General features: G+C 39.1%; 1 protein-coding gene across 5 annotated transcripts in view; it reads right to left on the bottom strand.

Annotated features, from left to right (window-relative positions):
* LOC104609469 (interactor of constitutive active ROPs protein) overlaps window positions 1-23,857 on the bottom strand; it is a 30,139-nt gene extending 6,282 nt beyond the window's left edge. Inside the window, exons 1-10 of one of the 5 annotated variants that reach the window (XM_010275793.3) lie at window positions 23,724-23,857; window positions 23,284-23,595; window positions 23,132-23,200; window positions 21,626-21,679; window positions 21,442-21,505; window positions 21,224-21,298; window positions 20,883-21,140; window positions 11,064-11,109; window positions 10,902-10,980; window positions 10,672-10,797 (exon numbers count right to left, since the gene is read on the bottom strand). In XM_010275793.3, the coding sequence (XP_010274095.1) occupies window positions 10,705-10,797; window positions 10,902-10,980; window positions 11,064-11,109; window positions 20,883-21,140; window positions 21,224-21,298; window positions 21,442-21,505; window positions 21,626-21,679; window positions 23,132-23,200; window positions 23,284-23,577 (1,032 nt within the window). In that variant the 5' untranslated portion in view covers window positions 23,578-23,595; window positions 23,724-23,857 and the 3' untranslated portion in view covers window positions 10,672-10,704. Of the gene's footprint in view, window positions 1-10,671; window positions 10,798-10,901; window positions 10,981-11,063; window positions 11,110-20,882; window positions 21,141-21,223; window positions 21,299-21,441; window positions 21,506-21,625; window positions 21,680-23,131; window positions 23,201-23,283; window positions 23,638-23,723 lie in introns of all 5 variants that reach the window. The other 4 variants (XM_010275795.3, XM_010275797.3, XM_010275796.3 and 1 more) reach the window with 4 other exon arrangements.
* Window positions 23,858-24,550: the final 693 nt, after the last annotated feature.

Genomic DNA, 24,550 nt, shown 5'->3' with positions numbered 1-24,550 from the left:
TGTAATTGAATACAATCAAATTCCATGTGACATCCATATATGCCATCACAAGGGACAAATGTGTCACTAAATAAATTCAAGTGCTACATTGCATGCATATACGCCACCAATGTGGCATCCATATATGCTGCCATGTGGTAAGGGTTTAATACAGCACATGCAATTGGTCGACACACTTTAGAAAATATAAAGAGAAGGCTGATGTTGATCACTGTCGGCTTGTACTCAGGTTTAGTTTTCTGCAAGAAAACACAGAAAGAAAGGGAAAAACAAAAGAGAGGAAGAGAAGAAGAGGAGAGGAGAGGAGAGAAGAGAAGAAATATGAAAAGAATGGAGCAATTGTCTCTATTCTGCCGCCCAGATTTGATATTTATAAGTTTCTATCATAAAATAAATTACATAGACTACTATACCCCTGCTGACTAAGACACTACTTAACAGAAAACTAATGTAGGCCTAACTAACAGGCCCATGACAAGGCCCAAACAAATAAAATAAAGAAATAACTACTACACTGTTTCTCTACACTCCCCCCTGAAGTTGGGAATAGATATTACTATTTTTCTACACTCCCCCTCAAGTTGGTAATGGATATTGGTCATTCCCAACTTCATAAATCTATATCTAACTTGACCTTTGCAACTGCTTTGGTGAAGACATCAGCAAGCTGCATATCAAAGGCAACATAACAGAAGGCAAACTTCTTGGGAGGCAACTCTTTCTCTAATAAAATGTCAATCCACCTCAATATGTTTGGTTCTATCATGCTGTATGGAATTATGAGCAATATTAATAACTACCTGATTATCACAATACAACATTAGTGGTCTTTCATATTCAACCTCTAACTCTCAAGTAATGATTATCACAATACAATGGCCTGATTATCACAATACAACTTCAGCCACCCCATTTGCCATAGATTTGTAATCTTGCTTCAACACTAGAGAGGGCAACAACATTTTGCTTTTTACTTTCCAAGAAACCAGATTGCCACCGACAAAAGCACACTACCCTGAGGTAGATCTCCTATCATCCAACAGCCAATCCAATCTGCATCAATGTACACTTCTATCTTCATTTGACCATTATTCTTGAAGAGTAAACCTCTACCTGGACACCTCTTCAAGTAGGCAAGTATCCTTTCAACTACAAGATGGGATGTTTTGGGAGACTGCATATACTAACTGACAACATAAGAAATATTTTGTCATGCTAAGCAAAGGTAGAGAAGCTTTCCAACCAGTCTTTGATACATGGCTTTATCTTCAAGTGGCTCACCTCCTGCATTTATCCTGTGATTCAGCTCAATTGGTATCTCTGCTAGTTTAACTCCCAATTTATACAGCGAGGAGAGTTAGGGCTGAACCTATTTTCTTAAAAAATAGGGTTGTGATCTAATAGCCAAATTTTTCCAACACACGTCTAAACCTGTCAAACCATGCCCTTGGGAACTATTTCAAACCATACAAATCCTTCTTAAGTTAGAAGACTTTCTTTCCATTATCTTCATCATAGAAACCAAGGGCAACTACATGTATACTTCTTCCTAGAGATCACCATTCAAAAAGCATTCTTAACATTCATCTAGAAGAATAACCATGAGAAGTTTTCAGCAAGTGACAACAACACTCATGATTGTGTTCATTTTGGCAAATGGTGCAAAGGTTTCTACATAATCAACACCATAAGTATCTGCACCCAACCAGTTTCTTACCTCTTGGTTGATCTACTAACTCCCAAATATCATTTTTTATAAGTGCATCCATCTCTACCTTTGTTGTTTCTTTCCACTCAAGTACTACCAGGGCTTCATGCATTGTTCTGGGAATGGGTACAACAGCAATAGACACCAAAAAGGACTCGTATGATGGTAAGAGGTGGTCATAAGAAAGAAACTAAGAGATGTAATGGGCAATTGACATATGCAACGACCTTTCCCTTTGTGTATCGCAATAGGAAGGTCAAGATCATATGTGGGTGGTTGAGGTTCAATGGTGGTGGTAGTCATATCTTCTACAACAGTTGTGGGTACAAAGGGTGTAATACATAAATCTGGAACCTCAAAAGTGACTAGACTCACCATTGGAATGAACTTGCTTCCACCATCGTCTGTGAAATACCCCCAACTCCTTGCATTTCTGATAGCCCCCCTCACTACTCTCCCCCTCAGTGATAGGAATAGGAAAAGGGATAAGGGACATCTTCAAAGAAGGTAACATCCAAAAGCACAAAGCAAGTCCCAATAACAGAATCATATAGCAATACCCCTTTTGATTTTGTGCATACCCAAGAAAAATACACTTGACAGCCTTATGATCAAATCTGGAACAATGAGGTCCAAGGATTTGAACAAAACAAGTGCATCCAAAAGTCTTTAGGGGAATGGTGAATTGGTCCTTATCAGGATACAACGGGTTAAGTTTCACCCTTTGTTGTGCCGGTGGGGGCCAAACTTCCTGTATCATAGCTTCGGAAGTAGTAGCAGATGCCACAATACCCCAATTTCTATAAATGTCTTCAACTGAGAAATCCTTTAAAAGATCACGGGATTTCAACCAATGGATAACCTTAGTAGTTATTCCTTCCACAACCTCTTCTTTGGATCTACATCTGCCTTTGAAGATTTTATTGTTTCTTTCCTCCCACACTGACCACAATATAGCAGTTCTAGTGGCTCTCCACGTAATCCTTCCACAAACTTATGGTTGCATGTAAAAAGCTGGATCAAAGAGGTTCACCACGCTCGAGGAGGGAGTCCACCTGCAGCCAAAGAGAGAAGAGAACCAAGACCAAATAAAGAACACAAAGGGACATGAGATTAGTAAATGTGAAATTGTCTCACCAGAACCTAAATAGAGGCAACAAACATGGGGGGAGAGGCGCATATTTGGCCTCTTTTTCTACAATAAATCCAAGGTGTTGATTTTTTGGAGTGCCACTTCCCAGCAAAAGGCCTGAATTTTTGGGGGTACAGGGCTACCCCACACCTCCTTTGAAGGAAAGTTCCCTACAAAGTTAGAGGTCTAAAGCAAAATTTTATAGAAAGAAGAGCAATTGAAAAAACTAGAAGGGGAAGGTTTCCAAATTCTGCTATCTCTACAAGACTAATCAAGAAAGACTTCCCCTAACTGAGTGATCAGATCATCACCCATCCCCATCTCAGAATCCGTTAGACCTCTTCTTAAGCCCAAATCCCGGTAGTTATCAACAAACACTGAAGAGATCACTTTTCTTTTGTTTTCAAACAAGGAGTAAATAGAAGGAAATCTATCTCTAAGAGAGTTTTCACCAACCCAAACATCTTCCCAAAACAAGATTTTATTTCCAACGCAAACATCATATTTGAAATAAGAAAGCATAAGAGGCAAAATACCTTGAATAGCTTTCCAAGGAGAACACTAAGAAGCCCCAGGGTCGAGTCCTGCATCCCAGTCGTTATTTGCGAATCCATGAATACTAACAATCACTCTAGACCAAAGTCTGCCTTGTTCCATCGGTAGTCTCCAAATCCATTTCCCCAGCAAAGCCATGTTTCTTAATCTTATATTTCCTAACCCAAGGCCTCCATCATCCCTACTCCTAGAAACCACCTCCCACTTCACTAAGTGATCATTCTTAATATCCCCTGGTTCCCACAAGAAATCCCTCATTATCTTCTCTAACTGGTTAGCTACTTTCATTGGTACTCTAAAGGTAGACAGGAAATAAACTGACAGGTTGGCCAAGGTTGACTTGATTAAGGTTATCCTACCCCCTAAAGAGATGTAATTCCTCTTCCAATTTGCTAACCCCTTGGAGAATCTTTCAATTACAGGGTACCAAAAACTCTCAACCATTGGGTTCCCTCCTAGTGGTAGCCCCAAGTATTGTAAAGGCCAGCCCCCCACTTCACACCCCAAAATCCTAGCTAGGGAATCCACCTCCTCTCCCCCTAAATTGAGCCCCGCCACAACTTTTTCCCCAATTCACTTTAAGATTGGACTTCCTTTCAAATTGAAGCACTAGACTCTTTAAGTTCCGCAATTCCCTTTCCTCCCCGTCACAAAACAAGATAATGTCATCTGCAAATTGTATGTGTGTGACCACCACCTCCTCCCTACCAATCCTCCAACCTCTTATCAAATTGTTAGCATCAGCCCTCGAAATCATGGCACTCAACACATCAGCTACTAGGGTAAAGAGGAATGGGGACAATGGATTTCCTTGCCTAATACCCCTCTTTGCAAGAAAGAAACCCCTAGCTACACCATTCACCAATATTGAGAAATGACATGAAGAAATGCATCCCTTTACCCAACTGCACCATCTCTCCCCAATCCCTCTTCGCTTGAGAACCTCTAGTAAAAAATCCCAGTCCACCATGTCATATGCCTTTTCAAGATCCAATTTGCAAACCAAACCCTTTTCCTTTCTCCTCCTCTTCACCTCAACACATTCATTGGCAATAAGTATTTGATCTACAATTTGTCTTCCTTCTACAAAGGCCCATTAATACGGTGAGATTAGAGACAGGAGCATCTTTTTTAATCTTAACGCTAGGACCTTAGAGATGATCTTGTACATGCTTCCCACCAGGCTTATAGGTCTGAAATCCTTTGGTTGGAGAGCGCCCTTCTTGTTAGGAACCAAGGCAATAAAAGTTGCATTTGCTCCCGAGTTAAATTTGCCTCATAGAACTCTTCAAAAACCTCCAACAAATCCTCTCTAATTATCTCCCAACAATCTTGATAGAAGGCCATCGAAAAACCATCAAGCCTAGGAGCTTTAGATCGATCCATGGAGAATATTGCATTTCTCACTTCTTGGGCCTCAAATCTTTTTTCCAAAGATTCCAATAAGACACTATCTTCCACCCTCCACTCCAAGTCCTCTAAGCTCTCACTAGGTCTCCCTGGGTTGTCATACACTAATTTGAAATGATTAACCAAAGCTTGAGCTATACCATCTTCCCTTGTCAGCAATTGCCCATCCCACTTCAACTTTGAAACAGAATTCTTCCTTCTCCTCCCATTTGCCAACGAATGAAAAAACATTGTATTGATGTCCCCTTCCTTTAGCCATTTGCACCTTGATTTTTTCCTCCAACTTATCTCCTCCTTCCTAAGAAAATCTTCCAATTCCAGCTCCTGTTTCAAATTCATGCACCTGGATATTTTGCCTCCATCTTTCATTCACCTCATGGCAAGTCCCAATCACCTTCCTTGCCACCAGACCCTAAAAGACACAATGATCAGGGAAGAAGAAGGTTAATGAACAATTCTAGTTTTTAGTAATGCTACTCATTGAAATCAGGTTAGTGTTGAGTTTGGGGACATGAAGGGCAAAAGAAAAGAAGATAGAACCAGACACTTTAATATCTCTCTTGCCAAAAATAGGTACAAGGGAGCCATCAGTAATAGAAACCTTGTCTTTGCTTGAAGATAATGAGTAGGAAGTAAATACAAAAGATAAACTAGTCATGTAGTCAGAAGCTCCTGAATCAATAATCCACATGGGGCTAGAGTTACCTAGGGTTAGAGCATGATATGCAATAGCTCTTGTACCTGAGTGAGCAAAAGCTGAGGTGGGAGTAGTAGTAGTAGCTAATCTGGATGACTGGGTTGATCCTGAGGCTCCAACTTCACACTCAAATTGAGTTAAGACGGCTCTGACTGCAATTAAGGCATCTAGGTATGTAGATTTTGTGGTAGAGGAAGATGCACCATTAGAAGTAACAGTTGCATTTGGCACTACCCTTCTTATTCCTGAGTTTTGTTGGGATAAGATGGGAATTCAACTTCCAATAGGTGTCTCTAGTGTGCTTTGGCTTCTTACAATAATCACAAACCATCTCCCTCTTGTCTTCCCTCTTTATTTCTTTCTCCTTATTACCAATAAGCTTAGATTTCACTGCTGTGAAGGCTGATTCCACGAATGGGATCTGTAACATAACCTTCCTTCTACTCTCTTCACTATGTACTAGTGAATAGGCCTGAGACAAAGTAACATTGTCCCTAGTAAGAAACTGCTGCCTCACAATGTCATATTTTGAATTCAGTCCAGCGAGGAATTTAAACACTCTATTTGTTTCAACAAGCTTCCTAGGCGGGTGCCTAGGCGATGGAATCTAAAAGCATAAAATTTAAAGATCCCTGCTTCTCCTAAGCTACTTTATTAGTTTTTTATACTAACCATCATACCTGTATACTAATAAAACCATTCAAATGAGTAATTAACTATAAATTTCATATAAAACATGCCATCATAAATACATCATTTACATAATATATTAATTTCAATGTTTAATAACAAGAAATACAGCAAGAAAAAGAGAAAAAAATGGGGCTTTGTTTCGTTCCCAAAAGAAAATTCTTTAAAAAATAAGAAAATAAAATGCATGAATAAGAGGACAACGTGGACTGTGTTTAGGGGCAGGGGCCCTATTTCAGGCCACTGAAAAGGTTGAATGCAGCTCAAAAAAGGAAAAAAATAAGGGGATAGGATGGAGCCCCTGTTTCGTACCAAAATAAATAACTAGTGCAAAAATACAAGAAAATTTTTAGAACGTTGAGGCACAGCCCTGTTTCAAAAGAAGAAGGGGGTGGAGCCCCTGTTTTGTTTCCAACAATATTTCTTAAACAAATTTAAAAATATATATATATATAGGAGCAAAGGATGACTTAAAGAACTTACCTAGAGGTCCTAGACAACTTGGACCGAAAGAATGGAAACTCTTCTCAGTCATCTGTCTTCTCTGCCTCTTCTCTTAGTCTCGGTTCAAGACCCAAACCCAAAAAAACTTGTAACATACGCATACTTCTAATAAAAGAATAACTATTTTAATAAAAAAATGTAACATACAACAAGGTGTATGTTAATAACATAAAACCAACCAATAAAATGATATAAATATACATGGGAATTAAAAAAAAATATGAAACAAATATGTATGGGTAATATGAAAACCATATTGGCATTAGGCGAGGCGACCTCTAAAAGTCGCCTAGTCGCCTAGGCGTCACCTTGACAACTATGTGCCCAGTCTCCTCTAAGCTGTTGGTCTCAGAAAAAAGCTATTTTTTCTCAGAAAACCCTATGCACCAACACCTACTGAAGGCTTAACTCCTAAACCCTAATATGATCCAAGACAACCCTGACCCTTCCTGGTTTGTTGATGATCTCTAAGACTCCAGATCTTGGGCAGTACAAACTCCTCCCACAAACCTCCAAGAATCAGGTAAATCTGACTGAAAAATCCAGCCTAGTCTATCTTCATGTAGCCGGCTGGAACAAGACTACATGAAAACCCTAGTAGGCCTTACACCTAGATCTGATACCAAGAAGGCCGATGTTGATCACCTTCGGCTTGTACTCAGGTTAAGTTTTCTGCAAGAATACAAAGAAAGAAAGGGAAAAACAGAAGAGATAAGAGAAGAAGAGAAGATGAGAGAAGAATGGAAAGAAGGGAGTACTTGTCTCTAATCTGCCGCTTAGATTTGATATTTATAGGTTTCTATCACAAATTAAATTACAAAGATAACTATACCCCTACTGACTAAGACACTACTTAACAGAATATAATAGTAACTAATGTGGGCCTAACTAACAGGCCCATCACAAGGCCCAAACAGATAAAATAAAGAAAATAACTACTATACTGTTTCTCTAGATAAAATATTTTAGGGGCCCAAAAAAATTATCAAAAGCTAACTAAGACACTACTTAACAGAATATAACAGTAACTAATGTGGGCCTAACTAACAGGCCCATGACAAGGCCCAAACAGATAAAATAAAGAAATAACTACTATACCGTTTCTCTACATAAAGTATTTTAGGGGCCCAAAAAAATATCAAAAGCTAACTTTGTGCTTTTCAAATTTACTTTGTACTTTTTGAAAGTATAAAGCACGTGAAACAAACACTAAGTCGTTTTCATACTTAACACTTTTGAAGTGTAACCAGTGCGAAAAGTATGAAAGTACATTGAAAATGTCTTTCAAAACAGGCTGAATCTCTAGCCCTACTTCAAGGTCTAACGATGGCTGAGCAGATAGGAACAACAGACTTAGAAATTGAAGGAGACTCACTATTGGTCATCTCTTGGGTCAAAAACATCACATCAGTACCTTGGAAGCTCAAGTATATCTTCAGAGAAATTGACACACTTGCAAGGAAGTTCAACTCTCAGTTTGGTTGGGCCAAAAGGGATGCAAATGGGATGGCGGATACCCTAGCAAAACAAGGGGCAAATAGATCTTCATTGTATTGGGCAGAATTGTAACTGATTGCTGGAGATTGCAGTTTATTCCTCTGCAATCTTTATCTATTGTATCTTAATTTCTCTGTTATTAATGAAAGATTTTTGCTGATCAAAAAAAATGTCTTTACAAACAGAACCGAAGTGTAACCAGCATAATTGTCAAGGCAATAAGGCACTCAAGGAGGGCCACCTCGCTTAATTGCCAAGATATTTTTTACAAAGTGCTCTTGGATACTTTTATATTATTAACTTTTTGACATTATAATAATAATTAGACAGACATTATTAAACTAAATTATTCAGTTTGTCATTTAAAATTCTAGTTTCGTTTTATTATTTTCCTCATTTGTTAGGAAAATGGGGAACTAATAAGCAAGAAAGAACTTAAAATTTTATCCAATCAACACATATTGATTATTATTTTCTTTTTTTCTTTCATCCATTCGTTTCTTCTTTCCCTAGGACAAAAATAAAGGTTCAGCCCCTCTATTTTCTATTTTCTGCACCCCCGTCTAGCCTCACCTTGGCACCTTGAAAACTATGGTAACTAGATAACTAGACCATACTGTTTATAAACAAACTACTCCTTCAACACTTCCCCCAAGTCAAGCACTTATGTTAGTCATGCCCAGCTTGCCATGAACATTATTTAGTTTCACCATTGGAACTACATTAGTAACAAGGCACCCCCCCCCCAACTTTAGTAGGGGCATTTTTGTAAATCTCCATTTATTTCCAGCAACAATATAAGAAATTGGGGGGCTCATTACAAGCAGCACAATATACTCCTCACTCATTTTCCTTATTTATCCTGTTCTTCCCTATTTGCTATTCTCCTCTTTTAACACAAGATTCTTATTCTTTAAATAATCATTGCCGACTTATTCAATAGGATGGTATTAGAGGAAGAACAAAACTCTGATAATGATGGTGGTATGCATCATCATTCTTCTCAATATAAAATATTTTTATTAAAAATGAAGAAAAATAAGATCCTCCCTCCTCTTCTTCCTCCTCCCCCTCCTTCCACCTCATCCCCCTCCTCTTAAGGAGGTTAATTCCTCCTTGTTTTCAGGAGGCTTATGCCTCTTATGTTCTGAACTACAGCCTCATGCATCCAGATAGCGGAATGCCCTGCATCATGCCTCGGCATTTTAAAACATTGCTTCCTCCCACAGTTTAAATGTCCCAAATTTCCCTAATATTTACATAACATATTTCCATTTCCACGGGTAACAACACAATTTTACCAGAATCAACATACTCCCCAATGAACACTACCAACACTATATGGAATACAAGAGATATTGAGATAGTTTCCATGACATAAATATTCCCCAATGAACACTACCAGCACTATATAGAGTACAAGAGATAGTATTATAGCATAAGTTTGTGATAATATTGTAGATATGTGGAGTAACAATGTTATTGCCAACCTAACTTGCATGGTTACCACTTTGAGCTCAACCCACATTTGCTACGGCAGTGTCATAGCCCTGTGCTGAAACAAGTACATCAAAGCCTTTGATTTGCTGTCAATGGCCCCACTTTGAATTAGATGAAGTGACTTCTTGGCGGGGCCACAGCAGTAGATCAAGTCCATGATTTTCTGTTTTAGCCTTGTGCTACGACAATGTCATAGCCAATGTTTTAAAGCACCAAGGCGTGACGCGAGGCGTTCCACTACCTAGAGGCGTGAGGCGTAGTTCAGAATGCAAGAGGTGAAAACCTCCTTAAGAGGAGGGGGGTTAGGAGGAGGATGAAGAGGAAGGGGGGATCTCATTTTTTTCTTTATTTTTAATAAAAATCTTTTATATTAAGAATAAAGATGCATAACATTAGTTCAAAGGAGGGACGAAGGGGCAAGGGGCAAACCACTTTCTTTCCCCTTATCTTTTCTTCCCTTCCCTTTCCTTTCCGTTTTTCTTGTTTTTTCTTCTCTTTCTTTTTATTTCCCTTCCTTTTCTTTTCCTTTCCTTTTTTTTCTTTTTTCTTTTTTTTCTGACTTTTTATATCAGATGTGCATGAGGCGCATGAGGCGTACACCTCTAGCACGCCTCATGAAAAAAGCGCAAGAGGCGTACACCTCGGAGGTGTCAGCGCCTTTGGCATACGCCTTAGGGCGTTTTGGGAGCGCCCGCAAGAGGCGTACACCTCGGAGGTGTCAGCGCCTCTGGCATACGCCTTAGGGCGTTTTGGGAGAGCCTCGCCTCCAGGCGTACGCCTCCCACGCCTTTTAAAACACTGGTCAAGCATGATGTTAAATATTAGTTTTCTTTGTGTAAGAGCTTATTTTGTTGATCTATTACAACCATTTACATTTTCTGTGAGTTTAAATTTTGTTTTAACACATTCTATCATGAAGCTCTAAATCTAATTTTAAGAGAACAAAATTTTTTGAGGAAGCAGATCAGAAATACCTACCTCATGAAACTTCTCTGAAAAATGTGTGTATATCTAATGAGGGTTACGATTGAGCAGTCCTTGAAATGATAAGTAAAGATCCTTATTATCTGAACCAAATATCTCTTCTGCTTTCCTTAAGGTTTCCTGAAAAGAATAGAACATTGATTTCCTAGTGTGGCTAATCCAACAGTAGGAACTCAACTACGAAAAAAGATAATAACAAGCTTATGGAATCAAGAACTGGTTACCTCCCGAGATTGCTTTTGAGCATTTAGTTCCTTGATGTTCGCTAGGAATGCACTGAACTGTTCGTATGACAGACGATTCCTGAATGACAGAACCAGAAGAAACTTCTTACCAATCAAATTCAATGAGTGGATTAAAATCAAAGCTAGAAGTCTGGAACTAACCTGGCTTGTCGAAAGAATTCTTTTCCATCAATCCGTGGTGTCCTTGCTAAAATGCACACAAGACAAAAATTAGTTAACAGATGAAGTCATGAAACCAAATCCCACTAAATTCGATTTACACAGAAAACAAGCTACAATAAATAAGTGCATCATACGGGAAATTGGTGCAGCTTCTCAATAAGTGCAATCAGGCAAGTTGGGAGCATGGATGTATCAACAGCCCATAACGAGAAATTCACAATAACAAGGGAAATTGGTGCAGGCTTCAAGTGGATATGAAAATCAGCTAATGGTCTGGCTGATACCTTAGCCAAACAAGAAAGTTTGTTCTTGGCAGTTCTGTAAATCAAATTACTTGGGTTCAACACCTATTTTAGGGGTTGACAATTGTATCTTAATTTTGTAGTAATGAAGTTGCCATTTCCAATCAAAAAATAAATAAATAAGCGCATCATGAACAACAGTGGTACCTGATCTATATGCATACAACTTTTTTATCAGCAACGAAAAAATTATTAAAACTAATAAAAGGTTACAACAAGAAGCTGTTAAATCTGAACTCCCTTTATATCAAAAGAACCCCATTATCCCATTATAATTGAGCCCAATACAAGTGATTTCTATGCACTCCTTGCTTTAGTAATCCATCAACCAATCCATTAACAGACCTTACACATCTAATTTGAATGTCTGTAGCTCTTGACAACATCTTGAACCACCTGAGATCATTCATGTATTGTCAAATCACCCCTTCTCCTTTCTTCAGCCACCCAATTATTATTTTTGAATCCCCTTCCACAATCAATCTTGCGATTCCCATTTCTCTGGATTTTTGTACCTCAAAACAGCAGTCAGTAACTCTGCCCTAACTGAATCACTTTGTCAAATTGGCCCCAAAAACAATATACATATATTTGCCCCAGTGCATACAGCTTTTTAAGCCATGGCTCCTGTTAGTGGTATTAGTGAAGGGGTATTTCGGTCTTTGTACTTGTTGAGAATGTTGATGTGTACTGTTATGTTAGTTCGAGTGCCTCTTACTTAAAGAAGGGCACTTAAGTCTTTTCCAATAAGTTAATAATATAATAACAGGTCTGGCCGAATCAAGGGATAACTTTTTTCTCTAATTCGAACCAGCCTTTCTCTCTTTCCTCTCTTTTCTCTCTTCCTCTTTCCTCTCCTACTTCTTGTTGTTTACTTTACAGTCAACGAACAAGACAGAATTCTAGGGCAGGTCAAACTTTAACATGGTATCAGAGCGAGGTTCAACAAATCAGACTTGCTAGAATTCTGTCTTCTGCGCATTCGAATTAGGGTTTCTCTTGGGTTCTCAGCTGTGAGTTGGAGACCGGGAAAAGGGCTGAAAAGGAGTGATCGCCCTCTTCCCTAGGAGGTTCCTATGCCTCCGATTGTGTCGTTGGTGATTGGTTGTTGTGGTTTCTACGCCCTAGTTAGGGCGGGTACGTGTGGTGCAGTGGTGCCTCAGCCCTTCGTGTGGTTGGCCTTCAGGCGATGAGGTAAAGTTTTTTTTATGCATATTATCTGTTATGGAATACATGAGAGGTGTATTACAGTTCGCATGATGGGTTTTCAAATTGCAGTATGCTAGGGTTTATTCTGGTTTGTGTGTGATTCGAAGGGCAATAGTGTCTACTTAATGGTGTTGCAGTTTTCAGCATTTAATACTGCTGAAATCAGTGTGCAGACTTCGGTGAGTAGGGTTTGTGGTGTTGCAGTTCTCAGCATTTAATACTGCTGAAATCAATGTGCAGATTTCGGTGAATAGGGTTTGTGGTGTAGCAGTTCTCAGCATTTATTACTATTGAAATCAGTGTGCAGATTTCGGTGAAGTGTCTATGTGTAGTGTGCAGTGTGTAGTGCTCATAATTCAATGCTCAGAATTCAGTGATAAGGGAGTTCGGCAATGGCAGATAATAGTGATAGTAAACCTAGTGTCATGATATCTACGGACAACTGAATGTCCAAATGACCTCCATTAAATTGAATGGAGAGAATTATGTCCCTTGGGCCAAGTCTGTAGAGGTTTTTCTGAAGGCGAAGAAGAAAGTGAAGCATATAAGAGAGGAGAAACCCCCCACTAATTCTCAGAAGTATGAAGACTGGGAACAGGAAGATGCACAGATCATTACATGGTTGTGGAACAGTATGGAACCCAAAATCAGTGTGAACTTCATGTTTCTTGACACAGCCAAAGAGGTGTGGGATCATGCTAAGAAACTGTATTCAGGTCAGGATAATACCACTAGGGTATATCAACTGAATCAGGAATACTTCAATCTGCAACAAGGAAATCAGAGCCTTGAGGAGTACTATGCCAGTGTGAGGAATATCCGTAATGAGTTAAATGTCTATCATCCTCTCACTTCTGATGTCAAAGTTCAACAGCAACAGCGAGAGCAGCTTGATGTGACACGGTTTCTGGTGGGGCTGAAGTCTAAGTATGAACCAGTACGAGCCCAGATACTAGGGGGATCTGCTCTTCCAGCTTTAGAGGAGGTGTTTGCTCGTCTTCGGAGGGCTTCCATTGGATCTATGGATTCTAATGTCTCCGATAAATCAGCATTCCCAGTGTCGAGAGGTCGAGGTGGCAGAAGTGGGGCTCCAGGAGCCCAATCTGGCAGGAGTGGTAGTAGTGGATCTACACATATCCGTGGTGGTGGTCGTACTGGAGGCAGAGATTCAGGGGGAGCTCGTGGTAAAGGACGTGGCTCGGGTCCACGAAAGTGTACTCATTGAGGTTTGGATGGACATACCATTAACTACTGCTATGACTTACATGGTCTTCCCTCGACGTGGGCTAACCATGCCATGACTAGTGACACCAGTTTCAGTTCTAGACAGGAGAACCGGTCAGCTGACCCGATGCCTTCTACTCCCTCAGATGGTCCAGGCAAGGAGATGGTGAGTGTTCCTCGGGATGAGTATGAGAGGTTTGTTCAATCCAAGTCGCAGCAGAACACAGCTTCCTTTGCACACTCATGTATGGCTTGTTTGGCATCCACACCCAACCCCTGGATTATTGACTCTGGAGCCTCCGATCACATGACGGGAACTCCAGGTGTGTTTTCATCTCTCACTCATTGCTCAACATCACAATCTGTTACCCTTGCTAATGGCTCCACATCATCTATATGAGGTGTTGGTAATGTTGACCTAGACTCTATATCCCTATCCTCTGTTTTATATGTACCTAAGCTTCCATTTAATCTTATGTCTGTTAGTAAGCTGACCAAGTCCCTTAAATGCTCCATCACTTTTTACCCTTCTATGTGTGTTTTTCAGGATCTCAAGACGGGGATGAAGATTGGTGGAGGGCATGAAGCCGGTGGACTGTATTATCTTGATGGTGGTGGACGAACGTCAACGGCCCTTCAGTCATCCATTTCTCCTCTCCAATGGCATTGTAGATTTTGTCATCCTTCGCTGAAAGTGTTGCAGTCCTTAGTCCCTTCATTGAGTCAACTGTCTGTTTTAGATTGTGAGTCATGTCAATTTGGGAAACACCATTGTGTTCCCTTTCGTTCTAGGGTCGATAACCGTGTGTCGAGTCTTTTTTCTTTAATTCATTCAGATGTTTGGGGTCCTTATAAAGTGATGTCATATAATGGATACCGATATTTTGTTATTTTTGTTTGACTGTTCAAGAATGACATGGCTTTATTTAATGAAAGAAAGAAGTGACTTATTTGCCATCTTCCAAAAACTTTATGTTGAGATCCGCAATCAATTTGGCGTTTACATCAAAATTTTCCGTTCTGATAATGGTCGTGAATACTTGTCTTCATCTTTTCAAGAATACTTGGACCAACATGGCATTATACACCAAACTTCATGTACCTACACTCCGCAACAAAATGGGGTTGCTGAGAGAAAGAACCGCCATCTTGTAGAAACGGCACGCTCCCTCATGCACCACATGAATGTTCCCAAAATCTTTTGGAGCGATGCAATGCTCACCTCTTGTTTCTTAATTAATCGGATGCCCACGTCTATCATTGATGGTCGTTCTCCTTTTAGTGTCTTATTTCCCAACATGTCTCCGTTTCCGCTTTCTCCTCGGGTATTTGGGTGTGTCTGCTTCGTTCATAATCTGGGTCCCGGGACTGACAAGTTGGATACACGTTCCCTAAAGTGTATCTTCCTTGGCTATTCCCGAACTCAGATAGGGTACAAGTGTTATCATCCCAGTTCTCGTCGTTCCTTGGTATGTGCTGATGTTACATTCTTCGAGTCTACTCCGTTTTTCGTGGGATTCGGAGCTGCTGCTCCCTCCACATCACCACCTCCTCTTCCTCTCCCTATGGTTGATCCACCTCCTCTGGTTCCAGTCATGCCTACGTCCTTGCCTCCGGTGCCACCGTCGGTTGACCGTCCACCCATCCGTCACGTGTATACACATCGCCCACGTGTACCGGCTGCAGCTCCTCCAGCTTCATCACCGTCGACAGATCCAGCTCCAGCTCCGACACCAGCCTCCGACCTAGATCTTCATATTGCCTTCCGGAAAGGTAAACGTACTTGCACCCTTCACCCTATTTCCAATTTTGTTTCACTTACCCACCTCTCCGCTCCCATCGCCAATTCATCTCTTTGTTATCCTCCGTGGTTGTTCCTAAGGATGTCCAGGAAGCCCTTACCTCTCCAAAGTGGTGCCGTGCTATGGAAGAAGAGCTCTCTGCTCTGCATCATAATCACACTTGGGATCTCACCGCTCTCCCTCCTGGGAAACAGGCTGTCAGTTGTAAGTGGGTGTATAGTGTTAAGTACTTGCCAGATGGTCGTGTTGAGTGCCTGAAGGCGCGGCTGGTTGCCAAAGGGTACTCCCAAACCTATGGCATTGACTACACAGAGACATTCTCCCCGGTTGCTAAGATAGGGTCAGTTCGTGTCGTCATCTCCCTTGCAGCTATGTATGATTGGCCTCTCCATCAGCTAGATATCAAAAATGCTTTTTTGCAAGGTGATTTGCTCGAGGAGGTCTACATGGAGCAACCACCAGGGTTTGTTGCTCAGGGGGAGGATGGTAAGGTATGCAAACTTAAGAAGGCTATTTATGGACTTAAACAGTCCCCTCGAGCATGGTTTGGTAGGTTCAGTGAGGTGGTCAAGAAGTTTGGTATGAAACAGTGCCAAGTTGATCACTCTGTCTTCAGTTTTGACTCGTCGGCAGGCAAAATAATATTGGTGGTGTATGTGGATGATATCGTTGTGACTGGGAATGATAAAATGGGCATTGACAGAATGAAGGCATTCCTACAGGAACACTTTCAGACAAAGGACCTTGGCAAGTTGAAATACTTTTTGGGCATAGAGGTAGCAAGATCTAAGCATGGCATTAATTTGTGTCAGAGGAAATATGTGCTTGATTTACTAGAAGAAACAGGGTTGTTGGGTACTAAACCGGCTGAGACACCTATGGAAACAAATACGAGGCTGAGCAGTGATATAGGTGAAGTATTTGAAGACCCTGGCAGATACCAACAACCTGTAGGCAAACTAAACTATCTAACCATTACTCGGCCAGATATTTCATTTGCGGTTAGTGTGGTGAGTCAGTTCATGCAGAAACCTTTGGTCCCACATTGGAATGCAGTGCTAAGGATTGTGAGGTATCTAAAAGGAGCTCCTGATCGTGGTTTGCTATATAGGAGTGGTGGAAAACTAGTGGTAGAAGGATACACCGATGCTGATTGGGCAGGTTCTATGTCCAATAGACGATCTACCACAGGCTATTGCACCTTTCTGGGGGGTAACCTAGTAACGTGGAAAAGTAAGAAGCAAACAGTTGTAGCAAGAAGCAGTGCAGAAGCAGAATATAAGGCCATGGCACATACTGCTTGTGAATTAGTGTGGCTGAGGAACCTTCTACAGGAGATAGGATATGACATCAGTACTCCAATGAAGCTCTATTGTGACAATCAGGCAGCGGTTCATATCTCTTCCAATCCGGTGCTTCATGAAAGAACCAAGCACATCGAAGTTGACTGTCATTTTGTGAGAGAGAAGGTGCTAAATGGGGTGATAGAAACTGCATATGTTAGTATGGGAAACCAGTGGGCAGACTTGTTTACAAAAGGTTTGAGTCGGGGGAAAGTGGACTACATATGTAACAAGCTGGGATTATATGATATATACTCACCAGCTTGAGGGGGAGTGTTAGTGGTGTTAGTGAAGGGGTATTTCGGTCTTTGTACTTGTTGAGAATGTTGATGTGTATTGTTATGTTAGTTCGAGTGCCTCTTACTTAAAGAAGGGATAACTTTTTTCTCTAATTCGAACCAGCCTTTCTCTCTTTCCTCTCTTTTCTCTCTTCCTCTTTCCTCTCCTACTTCTTGCTGTTTACTTTACAGTCAACGAACAAGACAGAATTCTAGGGCAGGTCAAACTTTAACAGCTCCCAAAGAGGTTTTAAATGTTAAACTATCAATACCTTTGGTGCAAAGTTGTCAAGGCGCCTGTGCCTTTATCTACAGACATCCTCTTCTCCTTGCTTATATGAGGGAGAAAACACATGGAAGGGATCTTGTTAGATGTGTTGTTATAAGGTTTGCCGCATCATTTTTACTTTGCAAAGATTGTTCACTTTCAAAGAGCCATTGCATTCTTTATTTGTTAGTGATGTGTGAACTAAAAGTAAATGGGCAAACAAACCAAAGGGTTTAAAAGTCTCAAGAACTATTCTTTCTGTTACATTTTAGAAAAATGTAACAATTGCCCTTTATTGTAGAGATCTTATGGTTGGTTGTTGGTGATGAAAAACCTACAATAGGGTACTTCTACTTTGCAATGGAACGGGCAAGAGAAAAGATAAAAGCAAATTTTGGTGGGAAAGAAAGAGAAAATAAGCCCATTTTGGAAATTTTTGACAGGTCCAGGTGTTGGAATAATATGATGCAACATCTTTTGCACCCTGCTGGTTTCTTTCTCAATCCAGCCCTATTTTATAAAACTAAAACTAAAAGTTAAGCATAAATTAGGAAGTTTGAGATAGGCTTTATAGATTGTATTGAAAGGATGGTGAGTAACATTGAAATTCAAAATAAGAACTCCCATCAAATGGAAGAATATAAGCATGCACGTGGCGCATTTTCTAAGGAAATGGCAATTAGACAACGGGAAACAAAACAACCAAATAATATCTACCTCTAGAATTTTATGGTTAATTCATTCATTTTTTTGTAAATTTATCTTTGAATTTGTATTCTCAAATTTAATTTTGTTCTATATTTGTAATTTGTACTTTGTAGTTGATCGGTGGCATACTTGTGGACATTGCACACCAAACCTTAGGCATATTGCATTACACATATTAGCTCTTACATGAACATCTTATGCCTGTGAGCGTACTAGAGCACCTTTGAGCATGTAAATAATTTTACTTTTAAATGATTTATGATTATAAAAGTTAAAATATTTTATTTCTATAATCTTCTTATTTTTGTTTGTTATGAATCTAGATTCATACCAAGAATAGGAACAGAGTCGATCAAAAGAGGCTTAACGATCTTGTCTTTGTTCAATATAATCAACGTCTTCGTGAGAGGTTCATGACAAGACGTGCAAATCCATGACAATTTAATCCCATTTGCTTCAATGATGTTGATGATAGTAGTGAATGGTTGACTGGAAGAGACCCATCAAATGAACTAGTTCATGAAGGTGGTAATCTCACATAGAATGAAGTGGATGAAGCATTAGGAGCAACTAAGTTGTTGAGGGATTAAATAGGCCGAGAAGAAGCATATATACAATTTATACACGTGCAAGTAGAAGCAGAGGTAGAGGTGGTTGTGGAAGAAGCGATGGTAGTGGGCAAGACAAAGGAAAAAGTGTTGTGCAAGAAGAGGAAGATGAATCCTCAATGTGAGATAAAAACATTGAGGATAATGAAGATGAAGATAAAGTCGTAGAACTTGATGAGGAAGAAGATGAAGGTGATGAGGATGATGATGATGGTGTTGATTGTGCTATTGATGATGTTGGTGGATTTAGTGGAGGGATTGTAGGTTCTTATTACCTAGACACTCAAATTAGTTAGATATTTTTCTTTATTGATCATCTATAAACCATTGTTTTAAAAGTGTAAGGCGCAAAAAAATGCAAGGGCCAACTTGCACTTGAGGCATGAGGCGTACACCTTTTTAAGCAAGGAGGAAAATTAAAAAAAAAAGTCAAAAAATTCATAAAATGCCAAATTTAAAAAAAAAAGCAAAAATTCAAAAAACATTAAACATAATGTTAATAAAAAATACAAACTTAAATTTTAGAATAAATGTTTTAAAAAACCTATTATCTAAAATTAAAATACATAAACATAGCATGTAAAGTGTATTCAAATGAAAATTTAAAAATAAAAGCAAATATATAAATCATTTTCAAGCATGTAAAACCCACAATCCCTATTTTTCCTTAATTGCATTGCTTCAAGTAGCTAATGTGATGTAAAACATATTGCACTCTTGATTCTATGAGTCGCCCTTGTACCACGCCCCTCGAAGCAAGCCTGAGCAAGTCTATGTTAGGGTCTAAAATTCTTATTTCTCACATAAAAAATAATGATTGTATAGCTTTCATTGCCTTTTAAGAAGATATTTTATAACTTTCATTCCCCCTATTTGCTAATGTTGTTCATTCATTCATTGCAATAAAATATATTCTAAAAAGGCAAAGAAAGTTATAAAATAATTATTTTTTATGTGAGAAATAAGAATTTCAGACCTTAACATAGAATTGTTCGGGCTTGCCTCGAGGGGCATGGTCAAGGGTCCAGGAGCAGAGCCCTTGACCCAACCGTTAGACTCAAAAAAAAAAAAGCAAAAAGCGCAAAATTTTAAAAAAGCACACACCTAGGCTAAGGCGCGTCAGGCGCACCAAGTGTGCGCCTATTGAAAGGGGTGCACCTAGGTCCTGGGCGAGGCACATACCCCAAAATGCGCCTTGCCTGTACGCCTAGGTGCGCCTTTTAAATCACTGCTATAAAATTCATGTTTTGTTATCCTTTTGTGGAGAATTGGATAAGTGCAATAGTTTTTTATTATAGTTTTATTCATTGCTTGATTTGGCTCCTACTTCCTATATATTTCCTTTTAAATGCCTATTGCCTAGAATAGATAAATTTCAGTCAAGGTATGTGTTTGATTTGATTCCTAACTGAATCCTTTTATTTTTTGTTCATTTATTGTAAATTTAAAATGCTTTTTGTTTAATTTATTATTTCTTTATGAATCTAAAAAAATAGTATTTATTAGTTTAGCTTTTTGGTGTAATTGGTTTGGACTCCTTTTTATTGAAAACAATATATTTAAATGTTGAACATGAAGTCATGAAATCATGCTAAATTGATAATATTTTATGTTTTTAGCTTTTTATATGAAACTTATACTCATTTAAATGAATTATGGTGTTAATAGTTAGTGTACATGCTTGCTAGTTTTTTTTTTTTGATAGATAAGTACATGCTTGCTAGTTAGCACACAAAACCAATAAAATAGCTTAGAAAAGCATAGGAAAAGTAAAAACTCAAGAAAACTACCATTTTAAAATTCCACTGCTTAGGCACCCGGGCGCCCTATGGTCACCTAGGCTCGCCTAGGCACCTTGAAAACTATGCTTTGGTGCCAAAATAACTTCCCTATTTTAAATGGAATTAGATATGTGGACACCACTATGGTGATACACAGTGATGCCATCTTTTCCTGAATTCTCCTTCAGGAGCAAAAAGTTGAAAATGTGCCATAATCTATTACAAAATTCTATAATTTTATATGTAATGACTAATATTAATTAATTGTAACAAACCTGGCAATGGCCGGCCACGAGGTGGAGAGTTAGCTGCAGATGACTGCTGACTCGGTGGATACCAAGGTGATGCTGCAGCCCTCCCCTCATACAGAGATTTTGTGGGAGACGTGACACCAGAGGCCCTTTTCGGAGATCCAGCAGCAGAGTACCCCCTAGGGGAGCCACTTGTGGAAACAATTGAGGGAGTTCCAGTTGGAGTAAAGCGCGGGGTGATATAGGGAGTCATTGAGAATCTCTGGCCAACATTCCTTGAGGCTGTAAACCAGTAATCAGGTTAGACAACATCAAAAAATAACCAAATTTTTCACACAAGAATTTTCAACAAAAAAAAGACCTACCATCTTCATTTTGGTTCACCATTTCCATAGAACCACTGCCAACATGTGGTGCTGTATACCCATTTGTCACCTCTTCTGAGGCACCATACATATTAAAACAAGGATGCATTTAATGAGATAACCAGAAATTCTCCCAATGAAGGAAATGCAAATGATAATTAACCATCATCATACAAATAACAATTATTTAAGAATCATGTCATGTAAGTTGAAAGTACCCTTTGCAGAACAGACTTTGGCAACTGATTGGTCACATGTTCCTATATCAACAGTTTCAGTTTGCTGCATGAGCCCAAAAAAAATTTAAAACATAGACATGTAGAAGCCATCTTAGTCATTCATGGTAAGCAAGCACATAGACAGGAACTCACAATCAAAAGCATGACAGGTTAGGAATCTTACAGATGAATTATCATCACTGAGTGACTGCATCAGTTGCCTCTTGAATGTCTCCAACTGTCACAGAAACTAGGATTTAGTTCCGTGCCAAAGCAAAAAGATCAAAGAATTGAAGATGTCTTTGCATGCACAATTGCATCTGCTCAATATCATGTTAACCTAAAAAAATACATTAAAAGTAGACCCAGTGTTTTAAAAGTGCAACGTGCAAAAAAAGCACAAAGGGCATTTTGCACCCAAGGCACAAAGTGAGGCACAACCTTTTGGAAGAAAGGTAAAAAATACTTAAAAAAATTGAAAATAATGCAAGTGACCATCCAACTCTTATATTACAGGCTTTACAGCATAGTGATTAATTTTGTTTTCCAATTCATCATTTCATGTTGCTTTTTTCCACTGCTATTGCCATCCTACCTGCCTTTAGTGCTGCTTTTTCCTCTTTGCTTTTACTAATTGTTAGTTGTTACCATTTTGTTCCCCTTTCTTTTTTGTGAATACTATTGCTTAAGTGCAGCTAAGAAAATCCTAATGAACTCAAAAAGAACTAAAATCTCCAAATCATCTGTATAGCTTTCAAGCTTTCAAATGTTTACCTATCCTGATAAAAGAAACACCTTCAATTCCCAACTCCTAATCAAGATGCCATCATGATTAGCCTTTGGTTATATTATTCCATTCACATCATTATTAGCATCAATATTTGTCTTCCATAGTAATACATTCTTATATAGTTAGTGGTCACCTAAAATTGCACCATTAACACTCCTAATGGTATTATGATGTCTGTAGAATTCTATTTTTTATTCATATTTGTGGAACTATACAGCAGAAATTGGTTCAAACGTGTATTCAATTCCATTTAATTCATTTGCCACACTGAATTATGCACCAGTGGTAAAATGAGAGGATGCACAATAACCACATTAGTACATTACCATGATGGATAGTGCATTACAAAATATATGATATGCTGGTATAAAGTATTTGATAGTCCCAAAGGCAACATGCTGTTTCTGAAACTCTAACCAGCATATATTGTTCATGACCTCCACACAGAAGAAATCAGTCCAAACTCTTATTCAATTGCTTTTCACTGTATGCAGCATAGAATTATAACCATCATATGCACCAGATGCAGAAATAGGGGATGCCAAAGAAAAACATTACCATATTTTTTATCAATATAAATCATATTGACATGACAGACGGTACTTAACAAGAGTCAAGAGTTGTGATATGTAGGCATAAACTATTTAAAAGCGTAAACATAAAGGATGATGTATATGGAATGCGTGAGGTTTGTAGTAGCCCTTTCAAACAGCTCCTACTGAGAAGTAGCATAGATGCACATAGAAATACAGATACAGTGCCAAATAAAAATATTACTGAATTAAGATAAACGCCCTAACCTATGCAGGACCAAATAAGAACCACGGGTAGGAAATACTAATAAGAAATACAAGTTGAAGAAAACGAAAAATGAAAAGAAAAGAACAAAAATAAACCCACCTTTGCCAAATCCCGGGTCAGTTTCTTTGAAGTCATAATCAGAGATTCTCGCTCCTTCAACAGCTTCATCTTCAAACACAAACAGAAAACAATCAACCAACGCATCTTCTCAAAAAGTTCAATTCCATAAAAAATATATATTCATTTATTACATTTTCGTCGAGAGAAACCCTCAACCGTGCATCCGTTTCCTGAAGCGCCTGTTGAAGCTGCGATACCTTCTCCTCCAACTCAAATACCAGCCGGTCCTTTTCCGATATCTTCTGCCGCAACCGCCCCGTCTCGGATTCAAGCTTCGACACCCGAGACGCAATCGCCATGGACGTGATCTTTCGCGCCAAGTCGAGCTGGTCATATGGATCCGTTGGAATAACAGACAATATCTCATCGGGCAAATGGAAATCCGTCCCGCCCCCACTGCTGTAATTGCCACTGCCCTGCGTCATCTCCCTCGCTTTCAAACCCTAAATCCCCAAATCCCACAAACAGAAACCGAAAAAAAATACCTTATTAAAAAAAGGAAAAAAGAAAACTAACTGTCAGAAAAAGTCCATGGAAGAGAACCAGAATCAAAGAGTTGCAGAGAAATTACTCGGCAGAACTCACGACTTTAGACGAAACTACAACGGGCGCTCTCTCTCTCTTCTCTCTCTCTCTCTTTTCTCTCTCTCTCTTTCTCTCTCTTAATCTATTTTATTGAATTGATGGCAATAGAGGACAAAAAATGTGTTCACGGCCGCGACTCGTGTTCCCCGGTTTGAAAATTTTGAACGTGTTTCCCTCCAAAGCCCAGGTCCATTTCCAAACGAACGACGGAACGAGCACAAGACTAAGGCCGCTAGTTTGTGGGCCATATCTGGGTGGTTTAATTGAAATTGTCCATTCTAGAGAAGGCGGCAAGGCCCAAGCTTCAGCCCATATAACAACGATGGCGTTTTGGTACTACTACTGAGTACTGATGTGATTGTTGTGGATGCGTTTCAACATCAAACGTGAATGAATGCAATGTTTTTGGTCTTTTTTTCTCCCAGGGGCCATACCCCCCCCCCAACCCAACCCAATTTCATTCCTGTTGATGAGATGTATTATTATATCATTTTAATTTTGTCAAATTTAAATAATAACAATAATAGGTCTTGAGGATTGAACATTAAATCACTTGGTCATTCAAAATAAAAGCTCAAGTTGTTATGTGAGGCCCCTAATTCTCTAGCAGTCGATAAATTGTTATTATGTTAGTATATATGCTTTTTGTTGTTCAATATTTTTTTTCATAAGTTTGCCAAAAATATATTTAAAATAAAAGTATGTTCAATAAATCTACATTTCAAGCAAACTTAAATAGCATCAGCTTTGATTTAGAAATCATTAATTTGACAATTTTTTAATCACCCCCCAAAATTTGGCAACACAACTAGG

Source organism: Nelumbo nucifera, chromosome 7 (assembly GCF_055504915.1).
Source record: "Nelumbo nucifera cultivar China Antique chromosome 7, China Antique-T2T, whole genome shotgun sequence".
Lineage (NCBI taxonomy): Eukaryota > Viridiplantae > Streptophyta > Magnoliopsida > Proteales > Nelumbonaceae > Nelumbo > Nelumbo nucifera.
The sequence above is the reverse complement of the archived record's forward strand: the minus strand, read 5'-3'. Positions and strand labels throughout refer to the sequence as shown.